This window comes from Protomyctophum bolini (genome assembly GCF_963924005.1).
Source record: "Protomyctophum bolini genome assembly, chromosome: 8".
Taxonomy (NCBI): Eukaryota; Metazoa; Chordata; class Actinopteri; order Myctophiformes; family Myctophidae; genus Protomyctophum; species Protomyctophum bolini.
The window spans coordinates 48,355,266-48,375,642 of record NC_137869.1 but is presented as its reverse complement, the minus strand read 5'-3'; the positions used below and the strand labels follow the sequence as shown (position 1 = coordinate 48,375,642).

At 45.1% G+C, this 20,377-nt stretch overlaps 1 protein-coding gene across 1 annotated transcript in view; it reads left to right on the top strand.

Moving 5' to 3' along the window:
* Positions 1-20,377, top strand: part of map1sa (microtubule-associated protein 1Sa) — a gene marked incomplete at its 5' end in the record, with an annotated part of 44,585 nt that overhangs the window by 6,727 nt on the left and 17,481 nt on the right. The window contains 13 exons of the mRNA XM_080770397.1: positions 1,255-1,337; positions 3,609-3,749; positions 7,026-7,136; positions 8,483-8,614; positions 9,740-9,941; positions 10,384-10,579; positions 13,431-13,696; positions 14,903-15,009; positions 15,624-15,763; positions 16,079-16,191; positions 16,856-17,071; positions 17,633-18,100; positions 19,225-19,497. Of these exons, the coding sequence (XP_080626523.1) occupies positions 1,255-1,337; positions 3,609-3,749; positions 7,026-7,136; positions 8,483-8,614; positions 9,740-9,941; positions 10,384-10,579; positions 13,431-13,696; positions 14,903-15,009; positions 15,624-15,763; positions 16,079-16,191; positions 16,856-17,071; positions 17,633-18,100; positions 19,225-19,497 (2,448 nt within the window). The remainder of the gene's footprint in view (positions 1-1,254; positions 1,338-3,608; positions 3,750-7,025; positions 7,137-8,482; positions 8,615-9,739; positions 9,942-10,383; positions 10,580-13,430; positions 13,697-14,902; positions 15,010-15,623; positions 15,764-16,078; positions 16,192-16,855; positions 17,072-17,632; positions 18,101-19,224; positions 19,498-20,377) is intronic.

Below are 20,377 nucleotides of genomic sequence, written 5' to 3'. Positions count from 1 at the left end.
TTTGGCTCTAATCTTTGCTTCTGGGGTGTGCCTGGAACAACATATTTTCAGATGGGGGTCCGCATCAGCTAATTTCTGGGGGTCCTTGACATGAAAAAGGTTGAGCACCACTTTTCTTTTTATAGAATTGTCCTCAGGTCTAAATGGGTTTAAAGATGTGTGCCACAATTTTTTTATTTTTCCAGTCTGTCTGGTGTCTATGAGGTGACGGTACTTCATTAGACACCCTGGAGTCGTTTTTATGTGCAATGGATGTCTTCCCTTTGTATTTAGGTTTTCTTCCTGGAGAGTGAACCCTTGACAGTCAAACGTGCCAATGAAAAACACAGTAATATAGTGACATCACACTATCAGCCCCTCCCCTAACCCCTCCCCGTTTATAGTACAACTACAGCTGTGGGTGTTGCTTAAGTTCAGGTGGATTCACCACCCATCACCACCCACCAGGCAAACCAGGCATACTTAATGAACTGGTGGGGGTGCCCACATAAAAACGTCATTTTTATCAAATACTGTACCCTAAGTACAGTATTTGACAATACGACCTGGTGATCATGTTTTTGGGTGGGAAAAAAATCATGGCACTCCATCTTTAACTCCTTGAGTTGCAAGGAGTTGCATTGGTGTGGTTTGTGCTAAACCCAGTATGTGGTGTGAGTGAAGTAATGGAGCTTTTATTAACACTGTCTTCAGGGTGATGATGTCACTGTCATCTGACTGAGGGAGAGTGCACACACGCACGCACGCACACAGCCCTGCAGTGCACACTGCACTTTTAAATCAGCAGCTGATCAGGCTCCAGGCTCTTAGTATTTTATTATTGCTGTTATTGTTAAATCGTTACATGATGCTGTAAATGCTGCGTTTCCATAGCAACACACTTGACGGGGCCGTCTATTTTCAGCTATTTTTCCAGTTATTATACTGTATAGGCCTATATATTTTTAACTATCATTTTTATCCCACAATTTTTTAACCCCATCTGTATCGTTTACCTTTTTTAGTTGTATGTCATATACACTAAACACATGCCAACAGACTAGTGCTACCTTTCCGAATGATCAATAGAAGTGCAAATTTGCATAATTTTGCAGAGAACCGTTGTTGTTATTGTTAGCATTGCTAACACACACACACACACACACAAGCACACGCACGCGCACACAGGACAGAGGGCTCTTCAGTACAGTGGAGATATTTTGTATATATATGTGTATATATTTATCTTAGTATATATTTGTATATATATTTTAGGACAGAGGACTCTTCAGTACAGCGGAGATGTTTTGGACACTCATGTGGTGGTGAACCCCACCCCCACCTACGTCTGTTCTGAGGTAAGACATTTAATCCCACCCCCTGACCCCACCCTCTTTTTTTTGGGGGGGGGGGGGGGGGGGGGGGGTACGCGGGAGGCAGTCAAAGTGTTGAGACGGCACATCCTCTGAGAGGGTTAAAGGGCCAGCCTCCCCCCCATGTGGTTAGATCTCACAGACCACTGGGCCGATCTGAACCACTTGCGGCATTTCGTTTTTTTTTTAATCAAATCAGTTTGTGTTCTGATAATGAGGAGGACACATCTGGTGGGACCGTTGGTGTACAGGTTGGCTCAAATGCTGCTTGATATGAACAAGGTTGAAAACGACTGTTTTTAAACCTTTATAGACCGACGGTATTGTTTTGGAATCAATTCTTTGACACAAAGGGAGCCAGCGTAAGCTGGGTTTAAAACACAATGTTAGACTCATTGAAAACACCCGTCTCTGCTTCAGGTGACTGATATTGTCCTAATGAATGTTAGACTCATTGAAAACACACGTATCTGCTTCAGGTGACTGATATTGTCCTAATGAATGTTAGACTCATTGAAAACACACGTCTCTGCTTCAGGTGACTGATATTGTCCTAATGAATGTTAGACTCATTGAAAACACCCGTCTCTGCTTCTGGAGACTGGCCTATTCATACTTCAGTTTTAGCTGACCACCGAAAACTCCCAACACGATGTCACTGACTGCGGTGATAAGAGACTCACCGCTCACCCCAACACATCTATCTGTTTTTACTAAAACTACAACACGATGTCACTGACCGCGGTGATAAGAGACTCACCGCTCACCCCAACACATCTCTCTGTTTTTACTAAAACTACAACACGACGTCACTGAGCCGCAGTGATAAGAGACTCACCGCTCACCCCAACACATCTCTCTGTTTTTACTATGCCACCTTATCACCTAGAACTGGAGTACGAATATAGTTAAGCTTTTAACTAGAGTTGTCCCGATATGATTTATTTTTTACAAGCACCCCCTCTTTCTCCAATTTAATTTCATCGTCAAGCCTTGTACTTGTAATGATACTGTAATGTCCAATTGCCACAATAATAATAGCCTGGAACGATACAGCGTTTTGGTACTCTGGTCAGAGACTCAGAGTATCGGGGGCCGGTTCTGAGTACCGAGTACTTGAGGGTGGTATCGGCCCGAGTATCCGATACCACTATCGGTATTTGGACAATTCTACTTTTAACCACTAAAGGCCCATTCATAGTCTGGATTGTCAGTAGTGAGGTGACCACCAAACTACAACATGACGTCACGAAGCCCTTCTCTCTGTTTTTTACTCACCACCGCTCAACGTTATTTCAGCTCCGGTGGTCACCTCACCACCGGAGCGGTGGTAACCTCACAACCGGAAATCCAGACTATGAATGAGCCTTAAAGGGACACTTCACCCTTTTTGCAAAAAAAGATATGTTAATGACGTTTAGAAGATCTAAAACACTTTCCTGGGGGTCTTTATGTGTGTAATTTGTGGTTTTAGATATTTTAGATTTTAGCAGTGAGCCCTGTGTCTCTGATGTTATGGACACTGGGCTCACTTACTTCCTGGACTACATGTTGTCTCAGTAAGACAGCCCTCCCCCTATCCACAAGGAGGAGCAGTGCTCAAAGCTGTATGGGAATTGTAGTCCAGTGGAAGTGAGCCCAGAGTCCATGACATCAGACTCACTGCTCACTGCTAAAATCTAAAACCACATATTACACACCCCCAGAAAAGAGTTCTAAATCTTCTAAAAGTGGCCCTTTAACACAACACATGTTGTGTTTTTACTGGTGGTCGTCGCCTTATCACCTGAAAAGTGGTTCATGAATAGGCCTTTTTAGTCAGGGCGATGTGTTCCAACGAACACACTGACCTCTCTCAGTCAGTCGGTGAGCTGAGTTGAATCAAAGCTCTTTTCACCGGAGGTTAATTCGTCGCATCGCCCTGCTCATTCCTGACCTCCCACAATGCACTGCCTTTTGGTTCTGTGAGGAACCCTCCCGACCGCTTCGAAAACAGCAGCTCGACGGCGCGACGTGTTGTGGGGCTTGTAGAGCTGCTGTTTACGGAGTTGCGTGCGACACGTTAAAGCTGGATCTATTTCAGGCATTTAACCGTGGTTTGTACTTGGGTTAGCTTTATTGGTGTGCGTGTGTGTGTCCGTGTGTGTTTGTCTGTGTGTGTGTGTGCCTGTTTTGCTCCGACGTCAGAGCCTTAATTTAAACAATTTATTCCATGATGTGGACATTAAACGGTCGACGCCTCCTCTTCCCCCATAGGTCCATCGTCTCATCGCCGGCGCGTCTCGTCACAAACTCTTGCTGCTGGTTGGTCAGTGTGTGGAAGGGGGCGGGGACATCGTGCTGCAGAATGGCAGCTTTTCGCTCTGCGATTTCGTCCAGATCTTCGCAGACGCCGAGGTGAGTCGAGAGGACGTGCTGTGACATTATCATGTTGCTCATCAGATATCTCCATATATGGTCATATAAGACAGACCTATTTTTTGGTTCTGGACAACCACAATTTACAATTTAGGCATTTAGCAGACGCTCTTAATCCAGAGTGACTTACATTAAGCAAGAACAAAAAGCATGGGAATACACACAGACAGACATGATCTGATAGGTCTCATAGTAAGTGCTCACTGCGTTCACAACTACATACAATGCAATTCTAGTGCTGTCTACATACTGTAACATGCTATGAGTCTGTATCAAATGCTATCTAAGTCTACAGAAATGCTATCTAAGGGGGTAAGGGTAAGTGCTATGGGCCATGATGGAGTCTGAAGTTTTGGAGCCAGAAGGGAGAAGAGTTTGGGATGTGTGGAGCGTTGTCCCGGAGTTTTTAGTGATGGTACTTCCAGCTTCCCTGCGTTGGCTGATCTGAGTGTGGGGGTTTGTAGGGTTCAATCATACTTGCAAGATATGGGGGAGCCATACCTTTGGTTGCTTTGAATGCCAGCATCAGAGTTTTGTATTCTGTGCGGCACTTGCCCTAGCCTCGACGACCTCACGACCGTATGCAAAGGCTCAACTTATATCATTTAGATAGCATTTTATGTAGACGGCACTGTACCATGTATACTCGTATCAATGAATCAATCAATAGTCAAAGATATTCCACTGTTGCTTACAACTCTTGGTGACTATTGCTTACTAGAATTTCGCCGGCCTTTGGCCGGCGAATCCTAGTTACATTGCAGCGCAATATGGGAAGAAGGAAATTGCCGGAGTTGACAGACTCCACTTCATGTTTCAGCTGTGTTTTTAAACTCAGTAGTGTGCCCTGCACATGTAGTAACGGATGGGTTCTAAATTATTATAATAACAGAAAGTGTTTTTTATTTCTCATAAATACGCAAACATGGTGAAACAACTACAGTCACAGAGAGCAGTGCCAAGGTAGCTGCTGCCTGCTAACGATGCAAACAACAGCCTTGCCTGTCGTGTGTGTGTGTGTGTGTGTGTGTGTGTGGGGGGGGGGGATAGCACTAATTTTCGACATTTTACTGTGTCATAAATATTTACATCTGTAGCCTATATTGTGATTACATTTGACCGTACATTTGACTCTTGTGTTATATTCTTGTGAAATATTCAGTAAAGTATTATGGTGAAATATTCACCCCAAGTTGATAAGATATGCAGAGAATATAATACCAAGAAGCCCCAGTTTGAAATGCATTAGGCCACAGACCCCCATTTGATACCATTTGCTCTCTGGGAAAATCAGGGTCCATTTGGTTCCATTTGTATGCTCTTGGAGTATGATGACTGTGCTAACAGTATTATCATAAAATATGTCTCAGTTTGAAGATTCAAAAAAACATATTTCATATGTGTGAGCTTGTAAAGTAGAACGTTCAACCTAGAGACAGTGTTGCCAAGTCTGATCATTATAAGCTACTTTGGACTTGTTTATCTATTGGTAGTCCTTGACATGGAAATGTTTGAGTTCCACTGCTCTGAAACAACATTGGACAACAAAGTTTGACACCAAAGTCAACACTATAATTGATTATTTTAAGACTAATTTCCGGACCATTTCTGATTTACCTACTTTGAACTGGCCTATTAACATTTTTATAGACCTGGTTGCTTGTTTCACTCTCACATCCACGATATGTGGCAACCCTGGTCCCTGGTTTGTTTTGGTTTGCGTGTGGATGTTTTTTTGTGTTGCTTTAGCATCTTTAGCACAGTAGCTATCAGAGGCTGCAGCAGCTGCTGCTGTCATGAAAACGCAAGTTTCTGTCCCAGAAGCTCACGTTAGGTCTGCGCACACTGTACGTTGCTATGGCAACCTGTCATCAAATGCTGCTAACGTTGTGGTCAGCACTGTTAGCATGTGTGCTATCAGGCAAAAGCTGAGATAGATATAAAACTACTGGCCAAAATGTCATACAAAACACAACACCTAAAATCGGAATGTTATTGTGACCTACAGACCATCATGATTTGCCTGCTGGACCTATAATTAATTTATTTGCATTAAATTGCCACTCGCCCATATAAATAAAAAGCAAGATGGCTGCCGATTGCGAGCGGAGAGACGGAGAGACGGAGAGAGTAGTGACGTGTGAGCCGGGGGCGGGCCTCTGACAACAGCATGAACACAGGGCAGTGTTGCCAGGTTTGCGAATTGTAAGCGAGTTGCAGTGTATGTAAGTAGCGTGGTTAAAGTCCTTGTTTCTGAGCGTGTTGTGGCAACAGCACATGTCCACCAGTTTCTGTCGACGTCCTTGTGTCCACCGCTTTTGGCACGTGATCAACTTAAGCATTGTTATATTAGATGTATTTGATGTATTACCATGTGTTGTTCTTGCTTACTGTAACTCTGGATTAAAGGACCACTTCACCACTTTTCAACCTGTCTTCATATAATAGGTCCTCGCTAATATTCATGAAAAAATGGCGCAATTTGTTTTCTACTCGGTCTGTGTCTCATAGGAGGGCTGTGGGCAGTTTAGAAACCGTCCTCCAGTGACATCATCAATGGGGAATACAAGCTAATAGAAACTGCAGGCTTTCTAGTCCTGAAAAGTTGCAATGCGAAAATGGATTTTTGTAAAATAAATCTTGTTTAAAAATAAATCTGCCTAATGATAATGTCACTGGAGGACGGTTTCTAAACTGCCCACAGCTCTCCTATGAGACACGGACTGAGTAGAAAAAATCGTGCCATTTTATCATGATTATTAGCGAGGACCTATTATATGAAGATAGGTTGAAAAGTTCTTAAAGAGTGTCTCAGTCTGCTAAATGCTTACATTGTAAATTGTAATTAAATGTTAAATCAACACTGACATTGGCTTCCTACACACCAAGACATATGTGACCAGATTTGACTGAGAGTTTTCCATCGTGCAGCCTCCAGCTTTTCACCAGAGGAGAAAGAATGACTTTATTTATTTTTTTATCCAAAATGAGTTAATTGCACAACAGGCAGACTCTTCACATATTAGAGCATGTCTGAAATAAATGTCAGAGCTGAAATCGTTAATTGAAATGTAAATATGACTATAAATGCTTAAACGTGTAGCTAGGTGTAATGTTAGTCCACAAAAGTGAACCTTTCAAGCCTATTTACTCTTTACTTTATTTCAAAGAATATGTCACATATGTTGTTAACCCAATCCAAGCCAGGAACGTCGGGTTACGTTTTAAGCACTATAACCCCCCTGTGCCACGCAGATTGGAAATCTGCTGGGGTCATGTGACCCGTCGTTAAAAGGCATCCTGACGGTCAGCTGTCCCGACGCTGGTCTGTGGAGGAATTCTGAGCTGGCCAAACACAACCTGCAGGTAAGACTACAAATACCACCTGCAGAACTACAAACATGGCCTTCATGTAAAGCGACTTTGGGTACCCAGAAAAGCGCTATATAAATCATATATTATTATTATTATTATTATTCATGTAGGACAACAAATCTAACCTGTAGGACTACAAACATGGCTTACAAGTAGCACTACAAATACAACCTGTAGAACTACAAACATGGCCTACAGGTAGGACAGAAAACCGAGGGCCCAGCAACCTCATGGGCATCCTCCCCAGTGGAGATATGGTGAGGTGGTGAGGTGTGACCATCGCTCCGGTGGTGAGCTGACCACCGGAGCTGAAATAACGTTGAGCGGTGGTGAGTAAAAACAGAGAGAAGGGCTGGAGCGGTGGCGGTGGTTTGCTCTTCACCGCAGCTCGTGACGTCATGTTGTAGTTCGGTGGTCACCCCACCACCGAAAATCCAGACTATGTATGAGCCTTTAGACGACCGGATTAAGGTTGGTGAGGGGTGTGTTAAAACGACCAGATTAAGGTTGGTGAGGGGTGCCTTAAAACGACCAGATTAAGGTTGGTGAGGGGTGCGTTAACACGACCGGATTAATGTTGGTGAGGGGTGCGTTAACACGACCGGATTAAGGTTGGTGAGGGGTGCGTTAAAACGACAAGATTAAGGTTGGTGAGGGGTTGGTTAAGGGAGATGCCAGCCACTCACTCTTTCTTTCTTGTCTTTCATGACTATCCGAGATGTATAATTAATCTATATATTTTTTAATAGAGATCATAGACATCCGTATCAACCCCCTGCGGTGCTGCCAGATAGAGGGTTAAAATAATACGATATAGATCATCTCATTCCGGCCAATCACAATTTGTGTCATCAATTTTTATTTTCAATGTTTGTGTTTACAAACTTTTGTCTTCAATGTTGGTGTTTACACGGACCCTCAAAGCTGGACATAGGAGGGGATAGCGGCCCTCAATGATATGTATATTTAACCCATTCTGGGCGGGAACCCCTTTTGGTGTTTGAAGCATTACTTTAGCTATTTTTGAAAGAAAATTGTGAAAATGTGGCGCAAATCTTTCATGGCGAACGTTTTGAACTCTCAGCCTTGCCTCTGTGCGGTCCCTGGAACAACATATTTTCAGATGGGGGTCGGCGGTCAGTTACATATATTTTTGGGGGTCCTTGAAATGATGGGTTTTTCAGAAAACTTTGTGCAATCGTCCTCGGGTCTAAATGGGTTAAACTTCCACAGGATTTCATACAGATCCGTAAAAAAAGAAAAAAGAGAAAAAAAAACATACAGTATATAGCACATGTATAGATAATGTCATAATATTGTATTTTAACTTCCCACAGGGCTTCATAGACATCCGCGTCAACCCCCCCGCGGCGCTCGGGGAGATGGAGGGCCTCCGGGAGTTCACGGAGTACCTCAGCGAGTCCCTGGAGCCCGAGTCTCCCTTCTCACTGCTGGCCCCGCCCTCCCAGGTAGGCTTCCTTTTCTTTTCTTTTTTTTTTACTAATATATTTTTATCCCACGATTTTGTAACTCATTTTTCACCCCTGTGTCAATCATCTAATGTGATCCTGGGCTCTACAAACCAGTGGCGTGCACAGATAGACACTAGGGGGTGCTAGAGCACCCCCTGCCCTTTTGGCAATGTGCTAAAAAAATAAAAACGTTTTCTTTTTTTTCTTACTTTTTAGTGTGTGGACCATGGTGACATTGATCAAATCTTGATAAAAAAAATGCTTCTACTATATTATTTAGGCCCCCACAATCTAAAGCTATGTTTCTATGTCAGTGGTTCTTCGATAAAAAAAAAAAATAGCAGACCTACAAGCTATGAGCTTGTAGATCTGCTAATTTTTCAATAGCTAAAGCACCAAAATGGGTTCCCGCCCCAAAATGCGCAGCACAAAGGTGCCCTTTTTTTCACTTGAGCACCTGCCCCTCTAAATGTCTGTGCACGCCACTGCTACACACCCTCCACCAACCTAGTCCCCGTATATGGGGGACCAAGGGGCCAGCTATGCACTCCAATGTTGAAGCGCTGGGCCCTAGTGGTAAGAGGAAGGACTGCAGGCGGACCCGTGGATTCTTGACGAGGAAACCCCGTGCAACCGAGCGCCCAATGTAAAGCCCAGGTGCACTCTGGGTGCACTTACGCATTTGGACACCAAAATTTGGTGTCCAAATGCGGAAGTGAAATGCTGAATCAGCGAAAAGACGGTACTTCCGGTAGCCTTCCGGGTGCTTCAAAACGCCACTGAGCAACTTCCACTGACATGAATAGCGGAGGGGGCGGAGCTTCGCGCTAGTTTAGTCTCTATCCTTTTAATACTCTATGTGGGGGACAAGGGGAGAGCAACGGACTTGAATTCATGCTTCCTTCATGCCTGAGTGTCCATGTTGCTCCTGGTTACACCTGACAGGGGGGAGTTTCCCCTGGTTTTCCCCTGGTTGCGCGTGGAAAGAACACGTTATTCCAACCAGTTCCTTTCCCCTCCATCAGGCGCCCCGGCTGGCCAAGGGGAGTTTCCCCTGGTTGGACGTAGCGCGTGGAAGGAACACGTTATTCCAACCAGTTCCTTTTCCCCCTCCACCACCAGGTGGGCTTCCTGAAGATGCTGCGCCCGTGCTGCTACGTGTTCCCCGGCGGCCGCGGCGACTCGGCCTTCTTCGCCGTGAGCGGCTTCAACGTGCTGGTGAACGGCGGCTCGGAGCCGCGCGCGGCCTTCTGGAAGCTGGTGCGCCACCTGGACCGCGTCGACGCCCTCCTGGTCACGCACCTGGGGACCGACAACCTGCCAGGTATATATATATATAGGTCGCTGTGACCCTCCGATAGACCTAGTGTTGTTTTTTTTTTGGGCAGCACATTTTGATTTTTGTGTTTTTTTTAGTCATAGTCTCTTGAATAGTTTTCATTTTAGTTTCGGTCACATTTTAGTCACCTGGAATGTGTTGGCGTTCGTCTAGTCGACTAAATATCGTAAGATTTTAGTCTACAGTCTACAGTTGATTTAGTCGACTAAACTAAACTGTATTTTGGCGGGCCTTGATGCCGTCGCAATGACTGATTTTACAATTGCTGAAAATAGCCGATCTACAAGCTCACAACGCGTCGCAGTCACGCAGGATCCCCAGCCAAAGACGTTGAGAAGTGAACCCCTGTATTTTAAGTCGCTCTGGTTTCAGAGGGTCTGATAAAATGCCTACACTGTCAAAAAAAAAGTAAATTGCCGTCCAATAGGAGTCAACAGCCTCCTGGTGAGGAAGGCGGCCGAACAGGAAGAGGAGGAGTTTCAGTCGGCGGGACGGGGCGTGTCTTCTCAGAGCAACGAGGGGGCTGATTGGCTGAAGAACCTCATCTCTCCGGACCTGGGCGTGGTCTTCCTCAACGCTCCCGATAGGCTGAAGAGCCTCGCTCCGGACCCCGCCCACATGAGGTCAGTGCGCTTGACTCCTCCCCCCTCCTCTAGACCGTGGGCCGGTCAATCTAAGGTTTGACCCAAAGGAAATTGCTATACTAATCGTTCAAGGTTTTTGCAAAATAGCAGATCTACAAGCTCATACGCGCTACAAGCTTGTAGATCTGCTATATTTTTTTTTATCGTGAAAATGTGGTGCAAATCTTTGAATATATATTCTTTCACAGCTAACGTTGTTTTACTGCCAGGAACGGTATACTCCAGGTTACTGTCGCTGCGATATACGACATACCCGCCTTTTGTTTTATGTGTTTAATCCGCCGTATTGTAATAAATAAAAATAAACTCTGTCTTCGCCGCGGAGAAAGAGACTAGATGGTTTCGTTTTGATGACGAAACCGGAAATCGTCACATGCTGTGGGCTGCTAGGGCTTCTGGGAAATTGAGGCCAATGCAAATGAATGGTGTACAACGCCTCATGGAGACGGGTCTTGTGTGCGTCTTCCGGGTGCACCGAGATGGTGGATGGTATGATCGGATCACAACAAACCGAGGGACCTTTTTTCGCTGGATTTTCGCGGATTAAAAGCCCAAATAATTCAGCGTATGCTCTAAAGGTAATACAACAATCTCGGCAGTGAAGAAGGGGGGTTGATTAAAATGCGGGTTACGCGTTTAAACCAGTCAAACTGTTAACTCAAATCTTTGCTTCTGGGGGGAAAGGGGGGTGTGGGATCCCTGGAACTAAATCTTTTCAGATGGAGGTCGGCGGCCAAATACAGATAATTCTCTGGGGGTCCTTGATATGAAATAGTTTGAAAACCACTTCTATAGAAAAGCAGGTTTTTCAGGAAACTGTCAGGATTTATTGTCAGCTGTCAGCATTTGTAGAATCGTTCTCAGGTCTAAATGGGTTAAAATAGAGTGTTAAATCAATTGTGGATCGTGGTAAATTCAGGGGTTGAACGTTGGGGTACCATTAAACACCTATATAATATAAATAAATATAATTTAAATTATGCTTTAAGTAGCATGTGATGTGTTAAACTAGGGGTTTTTCATGATTCTGAATCACTCGCAAGCATTCGGTTGCAGGAAAAACACTCGCCTAAAAAAAGTCCAAGTTCAAATATGATTATTTTAGGGGGTCATGGCCTGAAATAATGTTGAGAACCACTGTTCTAATCTAGACCACTACACTGTCTCTCTGCATTCTATGATCCTATAGTTTACTGAGACACTACACTGTCTCTCTGCATTCTATGATCCTATAGTTTACTGAGACGCTACACTGTCTATTAAATAGATAAGAGTTCTAGGTTCACAGGATATTTAGCATCACCATGGTGCATCGGCAAGAATGCATACAAGGAGTTCCATCAAAGCCTTTTATTGTTCCGTTGCACAGATACGCATTTATAGTGAGCAAGGAGATGGTGAGGCATCACAGTTATGGTTTTGAACTATGAAAGATAGAAACACATAATTATTATACAATTCAACCATATTAACAATAACAATACACCAAGTGAATATTCTCTTAAGCCTGTGATAAATGCATTTCCCTGACGTTCACCATAGGCCAAGCACATGTGCATTACACAAACATATCTAAACTATGAGCTTCAAGGCAAGCAAGTAGCTACAAACACACTATGAGCTTCAAGGCAAACATGTAGCTACAATAGACAGTATCTCCATCACAAGCATTCATTAAGTTAACTGACTCACTTCAGTGACGCATAACCGTGGCCTGCTGAGACTCCAGAGCAGAGGGCTCCCAGCTGGTTGCTGCTGCTGCTTCCAAACAATGACTGCATGGACAGGCACTCAGGCAGTATATGTAGCTGGCCACTGATTGAGGAGTGAGTGAGAGCAGGTGTGATTAGTGATTGAGAGGGAGTGACAGCACGTGAGGTGGGTGGGTGCAACCCATGGAATAGGCCAGGGGAGGGTTGTTGCTGCTCACCAGGATGACTCTTTTCTACACTGTCTCTCTGCATTCTATGATCCTATAGTTTACCGAGACGCTGCACTGTCTCTGCATTCTATGATCCTATAGTTTACTGAGACCCTACACTGTCTCTCTGCATTCTTTACTGAGGCGCTACACTGTCTCTCTGCATTCTATGATCCTATAGTTTACTGAGACGCTACACTGTCTCTCTGCATTCTATGATCCTATAGTCTACTGAGACGCTACACTGTCTCTCTGCATTCTATGATCCTATAGTTTACCGAGACGCTACACTGTCTCTCTGCATTCTATGATCCTATAGTTTACTGAGACACTACACTGTCTCTCTGCATTCTATGATCCTATAGTTTACTGAGACGCTGCACTGTCTCTCTGCATTCTATGATCCTATAGTTTACTGAGACGCTACACTGTCTCTCTGCATTCTATGATCCTATAGTTTACTGTCTCTCTGCATTCTATGATCCTATAGTTTACTGAGACGCTGCACTGTCTCTCTGCATTCTATGATCCTATAGTTTACCGAGACGCTACACTGTCTCTCTGCATTCTATGATCCTATAGTTTACTGAGACACTACACTGTGTCTCTGCATTCTATGATCCTATAGTTTACTGAGACGCTACACTGTCTCTCTGCATTCTATGATCCTATAGTTTACTGAGACCCTACACTGTCTCTCTGCATTCTTTACTGAGACCCTACACTGTCTCTCTGCATTCTTTACTGAGACCCTACACTGTCTCTCTGCATTCTTTACTGAGGCGCTACACTGTCTCTCTGCATTCTATGATCCTATAGTTTACTGAGACGCTAAACACTGTCTCTCTGCATTGTGTGCATGTGTGTTTGTGCCCGTGTGTGTGCGCGCGCCGCGTGTGTAACTCTTAGGAGTTGGGACCAGGCCGCCCTCACCCTCAGACACCTGGAGAGGCTCAACATGCGCGCCGAGGCCCTGTGTCGGCCCGGCGGACCGGGCGGCATCGAACCGCTCATCCTCTTCCAGAAGATGGGCGTGGGCCGGCTGGAGATGTACACGCTGAACCCCGTGAGAGGGAGCAAAGACCTGGACGCTCTGATGACCTCCTGGCCCGAGATGTCACCGTTACAATCTCATAGTGGTAATAATAACGGCAGCAGCAAAGGATCACAGCAAGGTCAGTAGTAGCGTTTCTTTATTTTATTTCAGTTTTAGTTTATTTTTTTTAAAGATTTTTTTTAGGCTTTTCTGCCTTCACTGTTAGTTTCAAGTGAAGACTGACGGGAAAGAAGGAGAGAGAGAGAGAAGGGGGGAGAGACATGCAGCAAAGGTCGTCGTGAACGGGACTCGAAACACGCGGCGCGCTGTCAGGCCAGAGCCTATATGTGCCTGGACCGCTAGGCCAACGGGCATCTTCATCGATAGATTTTTACAGTATTACGACCCTGGCTGTCTTCTGCCCTCCTGCCCCCCATTGGACAAGGTTGTCTCGTCAAACCACGTGACTCCCGTTGAAAATGCATTGCGAGCCATGCGACACACAGAAGAGACCGGAGACACCGAAGAGACCGCTGTCATAAACCTATTTTACCTCTGTAGTGCCGAAATTATTTCGGCTCGTCAAAACGTTTCAGTAGCACCGAAGAGTCGACTTTAGGACTGAACCCCCCCCCCCCCCCCCCCCCCCCCCGAACCTCAAATGACGTCACGGCTCTAAAATAGGAGTATGAATCGTGCCTTGGGGCCACGGAGCAAGCTTGTCTCGTCAAAACCACGCGACCTCCCATTGAAAATGAGTTGCGAGCTGCTCTGGCCCCCCCCTCTCCCCCCGGGACATGAGCGATAGAGCACCCAGTCTTTTATGTGTGGATAGAGCACCCAGTCTTTTATGTGTGAGCGATGCCTTATAGCTAACATCCCAAATACACCTGACTGATGTTTGTGTTGACACCAGTCACAACTAAGGGTCCTGATTCTGGAGGTGGGGGCTGTGTCTTTGATTTATATACGTGGACAAGGCATTCCGAGAAAAACATTTCTTAAGTATCAACCATTACTTGGAATCATAGCAAACCTCGGGGTATCGAACAGGGCTGGACTGAGACGAAAAATCTGGACCGGACATTTTCGAGGAATTTGGCCCAGACTGGCCCACCACAATCAGCGCGCAGATACTCTACTGTACTTTCGGGTCGAGGCCCATACAAATTCTTGAAATGCAAGACGGAACCAGGGCGGAACAAGACAGACAGAAAGTACTATGCTGGTTAGTCAGTCAGGGACCAATCAGAAGGCTGACAAATGGTGAATTGTAATTTGTGGCATTAAAATAAAGAACTTGTGTGTGTGTGTGTGTGTGTGTGTGTGTGTGTCTCTCTCTCAGAGCTCTCTCTCCCCTGCATGGCGTCCGTCTGTGCGTTGCTGGTGTGGCATCCGTCCAACCCTCAGGAGAGGATTGTCAGGGTGCTGTTCCCTGGATGCTGTCCACAGGTACACGGCTGTTGGCGATTAATTAATGATTACATAATAGTAAATGAATCCCAGGCTAGGGAGGGGTTAACGATTCATCTATGAACTTATCTGTTTAATTTAAAATAATTTAAACTGTTCCCCGGATGCCGTCGTAATGAACACGTTGTGAGCTTGTAGATCAGATATTTACAGCATGCAAACCAAAGTGTAAAATGCCTAATACTGGATCTCTTGTCCACTCTAGCCTCTTCCTAACATTTTAGTCTAGTTATTATTTGTTGGCAATTGTCAACATATTTAGTCTTGGCTTCAGTCATCATAGCTTCGTTTTCATTTAGTTTCCAATCGGTGAAAAGAGGCAGTCGACGAACATGTTTTTGTCACGGTATTAGGGCCGATTCATACTCTCGTATTTTACCGCTGTTTCGGCGCTGTAGTGCCGAAATGATTTCGGCTCGTCAGAAATTTTCAGTAGCACCGAAGAGTCGACTTTAGGACGGTACCCGCCCCCCGAACGACTCAAATGACGTCAAATTGTAGGCTCTAAAGAGCCGAACCGACTTTTATTCGGCTCTAAAATAGGAGTATGAATCGGCCCTTAGTCGACATCAATCAACACTGGCTGTCCACAGGCCAAGATCCTGGAGGGTCTGGAGAAGGTGAAACATCTGGAGTTCCTCAAGCAGCCCGTGGTCTGTCTGAAGGACCTGGAGGAAGCCTCGTCCAGCAGCAGACTGGCCGGCAGACGGGCAGAGAGCCAGGAGAGTCTCAGGTCTGGGATGGATGTGTACAATGCATCTATGATCAATCAATTGGCGCGCGCGCGTGTGTGTGTGTGTGTGTGTGCGTGCGACTGTGCGTTTGTGTGTGTGTGTGTGTCCAGCTGCTGCTGTCATAACTAATCCAACCGATAGATCCAGTGGACATGTACACACGTCATAGCGGTTTTTTTTATCAATATCAATAAAAATGTTTTTTTTTCTTTCAGAATAAAAGCTGCCATATCTGCCCGGCACCCCGAGCTCCTATTTTTTTTTTTTTAAGAAATCCCAGCGCTCATTGTGATAATTTGCATCTCCTGTCTCAGGTCCTTGCCTAAAGAGCCCAAGAGTCAGGAGAGCGTCAGGCCCAAAGACGTGACGTCCAGACCAGGAAGCTCCCTGACCAAAGACAAGCTGCTCGCTGCGCGCGGCACAACGGGTAGGCCGCTCACAATCATTACGTCATCGCCTAATCGCCGTAATTACATGATCGCATAAAAAAAAAAAATGCAACAAGGGTCAATCGCTTCCGTGTTCGAGATCTGCAAGCTCGTAGCCTCGGCACTGAAAAATCTTGAAAATGTGGCGCAAATCTTTGAATATATTATATTCTTTCAGAGCGAACGTTTTTAACTCAAATCTTTGCTTCTGGGGGGAGGGGGTCCCTGGAACAACATATTTTCAGACGGGGGTCGGTGGCCAATTACATATTATCTCGGGCGTCCTTGACATGAAAATGTTTGAGCACCACTGACATAGAAACATAGGGTTTTTCCCGAAAACTGTCAGGATTTAGAAGACATTTGTAGAATCGTCCTTGTAGAATCGTCTAAATGGGTTAACCCATTTTGGGCGGGAACCCCTTTTGGTGTTAGCATTATGCCATGCTTTAGCTATTGAAAAATAGCAGATCTATAAGCTCATAGCGCACGCTACGAGCTTGTAGGTCTGCTATTTTTGAGAAATCGAAGGACGACTGACATATAGAAACATAGCTTTTTCAGAAAACTGTCAGGATGTAGAAGACATTTTTAGAATCTGATCTCAGGTCAGAATGGCTTAAATCGCAATTAGTCGTCAACTTCAATTTGTAACGGCGACAGGCCCAGCGGCGGGAGGAGACGCCAGGAAACAGGTGGACGGCAACAAGGCCAAGTCCAAGACGCAGGTGGCGGCGACGACGACGACGATGACGGGGGCCGACGCGGCCGCCAGAGAGGGGAAAACCGCCAAGGACGGTGGGGACGCCAAGCCGAGACCCTCGAAGGCCGCCGAAAAACAACAACCGAGGAAAGAACCAACCAGGGGTGGGCGCTATGGTGATGAATATCGTGATACATATTATCGTATTGTGATAGGATATTCAGAGATATCATATTATTGTGATACAGTGAATGATGATTTGCAGTTCTATACCTATAATTTATACTTTTGTAGAACGACTGTTTATAATATATATTTTAATATATTAAACATAAATGAGTGTTTTGATCTGAATGTTCTGTTACTCCTTTTTCTGCTGTTAAGCAACATGACCAATATCCCTAAAAAAGATCGTAATATCATGTATCGTGATACAGCTTGAAGAAATATTGTGATAGTCAGTCCGTAAAAACAGCTGCTACCTTTAATCTGAGCTTTTTTTTTAATACTATTTAAATAGTCTTTTATTTGTCTAAAATGCTGCTATTTGGTTAAAAAAAGCTTTGTAACATGTATATAACGATGCAATGTGACATAGCTCTGTTTACTTAATGCTGTACCCTCCTCCAAATGTATATACTTTCCCCATTTTCAACTTTTTTTAATTGTATTTTGACACATAATTATGTTGTCTCATGCCAATAAAGCTGAATTTTTCCCATATCGCCCACCCCTAGAACCGACGTCGAAGGAGGATATGAAGGAGGCGAAAACAAAGGAGGACAAGCCGCTGCAGGTCGCCACAGCCGCCGCTACCGCTGCAGCGGGAGACCGAAAGCGAGACGCGACCAAGAGGGAACCTCCGGGGAACGGCGCCAAACCGAAGAGAGACGCCGTCAAACCCGCCGACCCGCCGAAAAAGCCGTCGGACGCGAGCAAGAAGGACGCGAAGGCGGACGAGAAGAAAGGCGCGACGCCGGCGAAAAGCGCCGGGCTCGTTGGTAAGAGAGCGGTTCGGAGTGCCATGCCCGCCGCGTCGTCGTCTACGGCGAACGCCGCGGAAAACGCCCAAAAAGCTTTGCCGAAGAACGCAGCGGCGAATAAAGACGCGGCGGGCAACAGAGGGACCAAACGGAAGGGCGGACCGAAGGACGGCGGCAAACCTCCCAACGACACGACGGAGCGGCTAGACAACCACAGCTCTGGTAAGTTTGCTAGGAGGTGTAACATTTTAAATATGTAGTGCTGTGATTTTTTGAATTTTCTTCCAGTTTTGCATGTGTTTATGAGGTGACAGTACTTCATTAGAGCCCTTGGTGTGGTTGTTATGTCATGTGTTTATGAGGTGACAGTACTTCATTAGAGCCCTTGGTGTGGTTGTTATGTCATGTGTTTATGAGGTGACAGTACTTCATTAGAGCCCTTGGTGTGGTCGGTATGTCATGTGTTTATGAGGTGACAGTACTTCATTAGAGCCCTTGGTGTGGTCGTTATGCCATGTGTTTCTGAGGTGACAGTACTTCATTAGAGCCCTTGGTGTGGTTGTTATGTCATGTGTTTATGAGGTGACAGTACTTCATTAGAGCCCTTGGTGTGGTCGGTATGTCATGTGTTTATGAGGTGACAGTACTTCATTAGAGCCCTTGGTGTGGTCGTTATGCCATGTGTTTCTGAGGTGACAGTACTTCATTAGAGCCCTTGGTGTGGTTGTTATGTCATGTGTTTATGAGGTGACAGTACTTCATTTTTATGTCATGTGTTTATGAGGTGACAGTACTTCATTGTTATGTCATGTGTTTATGAGGTGACAGTACTTCATTAGAGCCCTTGGTGTGGTTGTTATGAATATTGATAGGCGATTCAAATGTGATTAATCGAGATTTAATAGAGTCCCAGCTCTAATAAGGAGACATTTATTATTATGGATATCAAGTATAAACAGTGATTAAACAAATAAATAAACAGTGATTCTCTGGCAAATTGGACATTGCCGTATATTTGAACACATCTAGACAAACCCGTACCTTGATGTGAACACAGATTACACACATTTATCCATAGACAAAGTGTAGCGATATGGAATGGAAAAGTAATTAAACCACTCTTCTTCTTAACCCATTCTGACCTGAGATCAGATTCTAAAAATGTCTTCTACATCGTGACAGTTTTCTGAAAAAGCTATGTTTCTATGTCAGTCGTTCTTCGATTTTTCAAAAATAGCAGACCCTACAAGCTCGTATTTTTCAATAGCTAAAGCATAACATAATGCGAACACCAAAAGGGGTTCCCGCCCAAAATGTGTTAACACATTATGACCGTGTGATTACAGCCCTGAACGGCGTCCAGAACTCCAAAATGGCCGCCGTCGACGCCAACCACAACAACGACGCCATCGCCGACGACCAACCCATCGCCACGGAGACGACGACGCCTCCTCCTCCTCCTCCCGCCAGAACGCCAAAAAAGGGCGAGCGCAAGCGCAGCGTGAACTTTGACCTCACGCCCACGGAGTTCCACCTCCTGGACGGAGCGTTGTTGCGGAACGGGCGGGAAGAGGAAGAGGAGGCGGGTCCCCCTGTTAGCTCCACCCACAACGGCGCAGGTAAACACTGGTGATGCGTACAGATGGAGATGTCCGATATTTACTTTTTTTTTTGTTGAGATATCCGATGTTGTCCCAACTCCTAATTTCCGACACCGATATATTTCCCGGTTATTATATATATATAATAAAAAAAGGTAGTTTAGTTAGTAAGTTTATTTATTTAATTTTTTACTGACATTTTTCCGATATTACTTTTTCAGTGGTCCCTTACGGAGCTGTGGGTGGCTGGGTGATCACAAAAACAGCATGGTTGTTTTTCACCACCTGTGCGCAACCTAACGCACACATTAACTGTATATATGGTGATTTCGGGTGTGCCAGTACAGTGACAGTACAGTACAGGAGTAGAGGGACCACCACACGTTAACGCTGTCATCTCTCAACCGTTTCGGAGGCGGCTCGCTGGAACCGGGCCGGCACCCTCTGGGTGCGTTCCTGTGGGTCTGGAACAACATGCAAAGATTTGAGTTTAAAAAGTTTGCTCTGAAAGAATATATATTCAAAGATTTGCGCCACATTTTCACGATTTTTCAAAAATAGGCTGCGAGCTTGTAGATCTGCTATTTTTCAATAGCTAAAAGTATAACATAATGCTTAAACACCAACATGGGTTCCCGCCCAGAATGATCAATGATCTGACTTTCTAGTATCAGTCAGTTCAGTGTAGTGGCCCTACGGCCAATGGGACACTAAGCCCCATGGCCAATGGGACACTATGCCCGCTCTCCCCTCCCCCAGCCAAACCGTACCATGACCAGAGACTGCAAAAATGTGACTATAGAAAGCGAAAGCCCCACTAAGATACATTATCTCTGCTGTCGGGAGGAAACCTCATAACTCAACAAAATGTTCATTTTTCAGGAAATGAAAAATGTGC